Here is an 8,750-nt window from a genome sequence, read left to right on the forward strand (position 1 = left end):
CTTTATTTCCAAAAGAGTACTAAAGTCACGTGAACAAAAAGACATTAAAGTTTCTATTTTTCTGACAAAATATTTAAGTGCTTATTTTTCTAAGCCAATTAATCAATCAGAGCTCTTTTATATATAAACATACAACACATATAAGTACACAAACAGACAGAAGATTCAGCACTTGTAGATTTTTCATTTGCCAGTTTCTCAACTGGATTAAGGCTTCGGGGTGGAGCCTGTGGAAGAAGCGGGCCAGGAAAGCATGCGTTTCCAGGGCCACATAAGCAGCAAATAAGCAGCTGAAGGCAAAGACAGATCCCCAAAATTAAGAGTGCCATTTTATACTGGTTCCTGAACCCCCAATGGGAGAAGACAGTGCAGTGCTTCCACCGTGCATTTCATTTTGCAAGGCAGCCTAAAGCCAATCAGCCCATTTTGCAATCAGCCCATCCCCTCATGGAAGTCTCATCTCCATTGTAGGGGCTGGGGATGTTCCCTTCTCTTCCAGGTGTCCACGAGCATGCTTCTCTGATCCAAGTGTGCAGAGTCAAGTATCCCTCCATAACTGCTATTAGCCATCCCTTAAAGTATACTTCCTACCTAGTTATTACACATCACAGCTCTCTCATAGTGAGAAGTAATTTCTGGTACCCCCGAAACTCAAAATCGTCGATAACACAGTGCAGAACAGACCAGAGCCTTTGGTTTTGAGAGGGATCCATCCATTTTTAACTCCTGGCGTTTCATGAGGAAAACAGAGGTTTTGTTTTTGCTTTCGTTTTTCCCAAAACAGGATCTGTGGCACCTCCTCTGTTTTTCCCAAGGAGTCCCAGGCTACCAGAAGTTAGCTTAGGGCCTCTCATGTGTGCATTAAGAGTGGCAAGACAAAACAAATGAAGAAAAATATTTCAGCCCACTGAGAAGAAAAAATTTTTCCAGAAAAACAAGTTCCAAGAAGAGAAACACATAAAGGCCTTTTAAATGCATCTATAGCTTGTTTATCCACTTTTAATTAAGCTGACTTTTAACCATAGTGCTCTTTAAAAAAGAAATCCTTTCAAAACTCTTAGTACCCAACTTTAGCCATGACAAGTGGCCAATATTTCTAGCTTCTGAACTTTACCAAAGGTAACCTCCTAGGTGCTTCGAAGACATGGTAAGCAGTTTCTTTCTTTTCTTTTTTCTTTCTTTCTTTTCTTTTTTTTCCTTTTTTTTTTTTTTTTTTACTAGATTTAGAATCTCCACAAGGTAGTTCAGAGAAAGGAAAATTCAAGAGAGGAAATCAGAAACTATTTATAAGAGAAAAAAATCTCAGTAAATGGCAAAGTTACACAAATAACAAACCAGAAAGGAATCACTCCAGAAGCCAATAATTGAACCCAGGCCACCACTGTCAAAAGATAAAGGCTTAGCTACTGAGTTATACAGCATTGAGAAGCTTCTGTTGCTTTTCCCAGAAGGAGCATAGAGAAGCCAATTTCAAGCTTGCAAGGCTTTTAACTGCTCAAGAAAAACTTTTAGGACTATGACATGAACCTCAAAATTCCTGTGCTCTGGCTGGTGGAAACTAAAAACAGTATCCACACATGGTCACAAGGTTAAGCTCTTAAGGACACAAAACAAGACAGAGAAATTTCATAGAGTATTCGTTTCAGGGACCCGTAGCAAAATTTGTAACTGACCAGCCTGCCAAGCTGACTTGAAAAGCAGGCTTATAGGGGTCCTAAACCCACATTCTATCCTGCGACAGCCCTCTCTCCATTACAGAACACAGAAAGACAAATTCTTTGCACAAAGTACACCAGATGTGCTACAGCCTAAGACTAGTCTCACAAGTCCTTTTTTCTACTAATCAAACCCTTGCAGAGGAGACAAATAGTTCACTGTTTATCCAGACAAAGAGAAAGAGACCAGAAACTTGGCTGGTAAGAATTTCTTAACCCTTTTTGTTGGGATACCAGGTTTCTGGGTTCCCTTTCTCTGCAGCTTCCAGAAGAATGAAGCAGCTTCTGGTGACCCTGCTTGCTTGTGCTATAGCTGTGGGGTTTAAGCCACTTACAAGAGAAAATCACCCTTTCCTGCTTTATGAAACCAAAGACAAGATTCTCAGTTTGCAAGATGCTGCCCAACGGGCTACATGGGGAACCGAATTAATATTTTCCATCCCAGCAAAATACACATAACAAAACAGACATTAGTCACTTCGTGCAGCACCCAATATCAGCCTAGCAAAGGTCAAAATTTTTCCATTGGTCCCTGTTGTCTTTGACCCACTCCAGGTGGGGATGGAATACCTCTGAACGGTAATTCACAATGGGGTCTCTGGGCAAGGGGAAGACCAGACAGTCACCCCAAGAGGCCTGTTGAGCCTTCTTTAGAGCTCACTGAATGTGACCAGACATAAGGAGGGTTCTCTGAGTTAGGCCTGCTGGACTTTCATTAGCAACCCCTCTGAGATGCCTTCTACATATACAAACACACACAAAAACGAGATGGATAGATGGCCTTCCAAATCAGATCCCTAACCTAGAACTCCAAGAGTGTCCCTTCCAAACTATTCTCCTATTCTCTATCTGAGAAACCTCCTCGAAATCTTCCTTATTGAAGAGAAGTCTCCCAAACCAGGACTCTTCCTACTAATTAGAAAGAGCCAACCAAGACCCGCCCAGGAGCCAAACAGACGCCCCGCAATGGAGCTACAGACACCCCACCATAGGGCTACAGAACCAGTCAGGAGAAGGAAGAAGGTGTTGGCAGCACCTAGGATACTCACCAATCAGACATCCCACACTGGGGATACAGTAGACACCCTGTGATAGGGCTACAGTTAAGGGATGTCTCCCTGGGACTATTTCTCCATTGCAATTAAATCCATGCACATTGGATTGGCAGCGCCCTGCCAGTACAGAGTATCGGAGTTAGCCCCCAGTTCAAGAGAACTAGGTGACTGCTTGGGCTGGCTTCTGGATCCATCACTGGAGTGGGGCTACCTGTCCATGGTTCACTGGCCCCCCTCCAGCGATGAATCCCAGATGAGCCCCCAAATTTGTAACTGCCCAAAGGGTTCACATTGCCCACTGCCTAGACAGCCAATTCATCAAGACAGGGGAATTGCAATAGAGAAAGAGTAATTCATGCAGAGCCGGCTGTGCGAGAGACCAGAGTTTTATTATTACTCAAATCAGTCTCTGATTCATAGTTTTCGACGGAATTTTTCACTGGCTTTGCTTCCTAGTTGTACTATAATAAATATGATTTGGAGTAATCCATCTGCCAACACTCCCTCAACCAAATCTTCCCTGCCCCACACACACAGTGCTTCACCTAGGAACAGCTAGTTCTCTTTGTGTCTGAAGGGGGCAGAAGGGGGGATCTAGGCCTTCCTTCTCCCTCATGTGAGTGGCCATAAGCAACAGAAGAATCTGTGTCTTGCCCTTAACATGGCCAATGTCTGCTCCACATATGGGCCCAGAGGCCACACTATTAGCACTTCTGGGAAGCTGATAAGGACATCTGCAATGGAGGTCTTTCATCCTGAGGCAAGGGTACCAGTTCTGCCAGCCCTTTGTATTATTTGAAAACAGTGCTGGGAATCATATTTGCAGATCCACAAATGCTATTTGATTATTCCATGGCATGAAAGATGAATCTGAGGTTTAGTGGAGAGGGCAGACTGAAGACTGAGGAAACACAGTTTGTAAGGGCAAAATACGCTAAGTTTGAGCAAAAATACATTCTACTTATAGCCAGAACTCTGAGAACACTGGGAAGAGTAGGCAGAGCTGGGACCAACATTCAAAGATAATGCCCCAACTGTATTTTAGCCTCATTTTTACCTGCTGGCCAGCATCTTCTCATAATTACCTGGGCTACACAGTCCTTGTTTGCATCTCCAGAGAGACAGTGGTGTCTGAAGAAAGAAGATGATTCAGGAGACAGATGACCCAAGTCTGGAAGGAATCTCAAAAAGGAAATGTACAACAGTGAAAAGTGCGACCTCTTGACTCAGATTTCATCTCCAATCCTTGTTCTGTCACAGTCTATCTGTGATACCCTTATAGCATCTGAGTCTGTTTGCCTCATGCAAAATGGAACAGATGGTATCTTCTAAGACAGTTATAAAAATCATTAGGCCAGGTGCGGTGGCTCACGCGTGCAATCCCAGCACTTTGGGAGACCGAGGCAAGCAGATCACGAGGTCAGGAGATTGAGACCATCCTGGCTAACACAGTGAAACCCCGTCTCTACTAAAAATGCAAAAAATTAGCCGTGTGTGGCGGGAGGCTGAGGCAGGAGAATGGAGGGAACCCGGGAGGCGGAGTTTGCAGTGAGCCGAGATTGCGCCACTGCACTCCAGCCTGGGCGACGGAGCGAGACTCCGTCTCAAAAAAAAAAAGAAAAAAAAAATCATTAAAACATGTAAAGCATAAAAAGCTGGCTCATCTTAGGTATTAAAAAAATTGGCAAAACTACTATCATTAGTATCTGTCAAATAGAGATATTTGCAATGTGCTTGTGAAAAGGAGAAAAAGAATGCCCTTGGCCTTTAGTAAATATTTAGTAAATGGTCCCATTAGTCCTGTCTTTACCATGCACCACTACATGTCTGACCTTGAGCAAAGCCACCTCTGTCATTGGTAAGACAGGGAGAATTTCTACTCTATCTCACTCCCGTAACAACTGCAGTGATGACTGGAGGTAATTACACATACCTCACTTGTTTTTTGGAGTTGTGATGACCAAAATTGAAGGCTAGGAATGGGGAACAATGCACTAGAATGAAACACACTGGATTTTGGGGCAACAGACTCGGGTTATAGTCTTGGTACTGCATTTTACCAACCAAAAGGCCTTAGGCAAATCACCCAGTAATCTGACTTTTCATCCCTGTGAGAAAATACAAATGTGAGAAACTATCATTATTGCTCCTAGAGGGCAAAGCCAGTCTTCTCTTTTTTTTTTTTTTTTTTTTTTTTGAGACAGAGGTCTTGCTCTGTTGCCCAGGCTGGAGTGCAGTGGCACGATATCGGCTCACTGCAACCTCCACCTCCTGGGTTCAAGAGATTCTCCTGCTTCAGCCTCCTGAATAGCTGGGATTACAGGCGTGCGCCACCACACCCAGCTAATTTTTGTATTTTTAATAGAGACAGGGTTTCACTATGCTGGCCACGCTGGTCTCGAACTCCTGACCTCGTGATCCACCCACCTCAGCCTCCCAAAGTGCTGGGATTACATGCGTGAGCCACCACGCCCCGCCAAGTCTTCTCATTTTAATAGTTCTGGTACCCATCAATGTTGTTAGCACCAAGTGGGCACTCAATATTTATGTTTAATGAATTATAAACTACCCAGAAGTTGTATTTTTAACCATTACCAACTTTTTTGCCCATAAGCTGGTAGCTTTTGTCCCAATCTGATTAGGTGGATCCATCCCAAAGTAGTTTGTATTCCATGCCAACCTTAACATCCTCAGAGATGTTACTTGGATACAACTGGAAGAAAAAACTGACAAGAGAAAAGAAAGCAGCTCTTCTGTTTATGGCAGTTGCAGGGGAACAGTTTCACGATCTGCCCACCCTGCCCCCCACCCTCTGGTTTGGGAATCACTTCTCTAAATTACCTATTATTCTAAGAACCTTTTCTATGGGATTTATCCTCACAGAAAGTGGTGGGCATTGAAGAAGCCAGAGCTGCTTACGGATGACTCTCCACGGATAATATGAAGGGGCAGGATGCCTTACAAGTCTCCTCCAAATGGGAGGTGGCAGGTGGAAAGCAGCAGGTAGAAACATGGAAGGGAGAACTGGGCTTCCTGGTGCCAGGGGAGAAATCTTGAAGTGGAACTTCTTGGTAGTAGTAGATTTATGTACCCTTCATCCACACTACATAATATTCCAGAAGTATTACCTTATTTGATCTCTGAGAGCTTTGGTAGAAGAGGGAACCCTGTAGAAGTTGAAAAGGAGACAGAAAGGGCCAAAATTTTAACAATCACCATCTTTGTGCACTGTTAACAATCTGGTCTGGAAAGAGGACACTGGCGAGTATTTTCCAGATCTGTCATGTATCAAGTACTGCTCATGTTACTGAGGAGCAGCTGTAATCTGAAATCAGTATTTTTATTTTTTATTTTTTTCTGAGAAAGGGTCTTGCTCTGTCGCCCAGGCTGGAGTGCAGTGTCGTGATCTCGGCTCACTGCAACCTCCACCTCCTAGATTCAAGCGATTCTCGTGCCTTGGCCTCCCAAGTAGCTGGGATTACAAGCATGCACCACCACGCCCGGCTAATTTTTGTAATTTTAGTAGAAACAGGGTTTCTACTACTGCCCAGGTTGGCCAGGCTGGTCTTGAACTCCTGACCTCAGGTGATCAGCCCGCCTCAGCCTCCCAAAGTGCTGGGATTACAGCAAACCTCACTCAATCACCCCAGCTGGGTTAAATATCCCTTTGTAGTCTTCAACTTACTGCACTGTTAATTTCTTGTTTATTTACTTATTCTCCAATTCTGAAAAAAAGCAGGACCTTTATCTTTAGTATTCTATCCCCAAGTGCCCATACAGTGCATCACAAAAAACAAGATACTCCACAAATGTTTAATTTATTAAATGTACCAGGGTATACTAATTCATTACATTTTAATTTTTCTATAGATACTCAAATAGCTAAGCAAATGGAGGTACATGCCAGTCTTTCTTCTTTTATATACAACAGACAAAAGTATTGGGAGGCTAGACACCAATCAGCTATTTTTTCTCCTGGAACCAGATCATCATACTGCTGAGTTCCTTCAAACCATTAAAGTACAGCCTTCCTTCCAATGCTCCATAATCTGTTCAAAATCACAGTATAAATACAAAGTTCTTCAAGCCATTTTACAAAATCAGCAAAACTACAACAAAATCCTACAGGAAAAAGTAGAACAATCTCATTTACAAACAGCATTTTAACAGTATTATTAAATGTAACAAAACTAAGATCAAAATCTAAATCCTTAAAGTCACACTATTTCTACAGAAATAAGACCCTCGCCCCACCTATACTACTTATGACTCAGGACAGTAGCTCATCCCCACGGGGACCCCACTGGCCAACTTTTCACCAACCCTCACCAGAAGTGGATGCCGGCCCTAGCACTGGCCCTGGCCCTCATACTGGCTTCAGCTCTGGCCTTGGCTCTGGCCCTGTCGGCCTCGTCTGCTAGGGCCTCACGGTACTGCACTGGCCAGTGCTGGGGTTCCTTCTTATGCAGCTTGGCCACGAACCCCAGGACTTTCATCTTGCTGATTTCCAGGTTGCTTCGGGGACCCCAAGAGAATTCATATTCCGGTGGACTGGTGTGAGGCACCCGCCTGTAACTGAGGTATCGCTGCTGGACAAAATCTTCCATAATAAGCCTCTTCGGATACCCAAAGAGGAAATGATATTTTGAGGGTTGCATCCCCAACCGACGCAGCATCTCCCAGACCTGGGCTTCCCTGGCGCTATTACCTCTCATATAGATAAGGCCCAGGATCATCATTAACAGACCCAATCTGGGGCCATCTCCTCCCAGATCCTCCTCCTCCTCTTCCTCAAGAGGTTTTAGTTTGTTGATCAGGAGGTAAGTGTGGTGCTTGCGGTCAAACTGTTTCAGCTCAAAACCAAAGACATACCGCAGATGCTCTGCGGCCCTTGCGATGATGTCCGGGAACAGAGCCTTCAAGTCTCCAATAACGTATTTCACCATCTCCGAGCGTGTGATGGGACTCTTCTTCTTGTCTTTCACCAGGAGGAACTGCACCAACTCCGCCACCGTCCGATTCCGACGGCGGTAGGCCCTGCGCCTTGCCAAGGCTTTGGCCGCCAAGGCCCTCGCGCCTTTCCGGGTGAGGGCGGGCTCCGCAGCCCCCTCCTCCCTCCCGGCGCCAAGCTCCTCCTTGGGGCGCTCCTGCGAGGCGGTCGCGGCCCGGGTCTCACCATCATGGCCGCCATCCTTCTCCCCCTCGGCCTGCGGGACCGGGAGCCCCCTGCTCTCTGGTGTCTGCAACATGTTTTCGGGCAGGCAGGTGCAGAGCGCGTATACGGGCCGAGGGGTGTGGGAGCCGCCGTGCAAGCCCTGGGGTAGAGGTTGGACAGCGGCTGGGGCGGCGGGAGTACAAGGAGCAATGGCAGAGGGAACTTTGTGGCTGCTGGGCGGCACCGCACGGGAGTCAAACCTGCTGCCGCAATGCCGCCAGCAGCCGGGACCTGCGGCGCGCAGCCTCAGTCCGCGCCCGCGCGAGTGGCCGCTTCCGGCCACCTCAGCCAGGATGGCGACCCTTGCGCCGCGCGAAGCCCCTCCTTTTCCGGCCCCTTTTTCGCGGGGAGGGGGGGTGTGCCCAGGCTGCTATAAGTGGAAGTGCCCTGGAGGGTGGGACATGGGTGCACCCGGTGCTGGATTTTAGGCTCGAAAACTCGGGGGCGGGGAAATGTAACCAGGACTCTCCCATCCAAGGCATGCAGACTGGGGAATGTTTCAGTGTACAAGGGATGAAACAGGGATGGAGTGCCACTCACGTTCTTTCTGCAAGTGCCTATTTGTAAGTGTGTGTATCTCGGATTTTCAGTGCTTTACCGTGGCTCTAGTGCAGAGTGCACGGTGAAGGCTGGGAGGTAAGACTGTGCGTGCCAATTAGTAAGGGATGCTAGGGAGATTGAAATTTATTCAGGACATAAAGAGAAAATACTGCAGCGGGATTTAAGCAAGTGAGTGTCCAGACCAGATCTGTGTCTTCATGTTCT

At 46.1% G+C, this 8,750-nt stretch overlaps 1 protein-coding gene across 1 annotated transcript; it reads right to left on the bottom strand.

Annotated features, from left to right (window-relative positions):
* Positions 1 to 6,571: 6,571 nt before the first annotated feature.
* MAGEF1 (MAGE family member F1) lies at positions 6,572 to 8,319 on the bottom strand. Its single transcript, XM_033211936.1, has one exon. It carries the CDS (start codon positions 8,017 to 8,019, stop codon positions 7,096 to 7,098), a length of 924 nt encoding a protein of 307 aa, XP_033067827.1. The 5' UTR covers positions 8,020 to 8,319; the 3' UTR covers positions 6,572 to 7,095.
* Positions 8,320 to 8,750: the final 431 nt, after the last annotated feature.

Source organism: Trachypithecus francoisi, unplaced genomic scaffold (assembly GCF_009764315.1).
Source record: "Trachypithecus francoisi isolate TF-2019V2 unplaced genomic scaffold, Tfra_2.0 Lachesis_group0, whole genome shotgun sequence".
Taxonomy (NCBI): Eukaryota; Metazoa; Chordata; class Mammalia; order Primates; family Cercopithecidae; genus Trachypithecus; species Trachypithecus francoisi.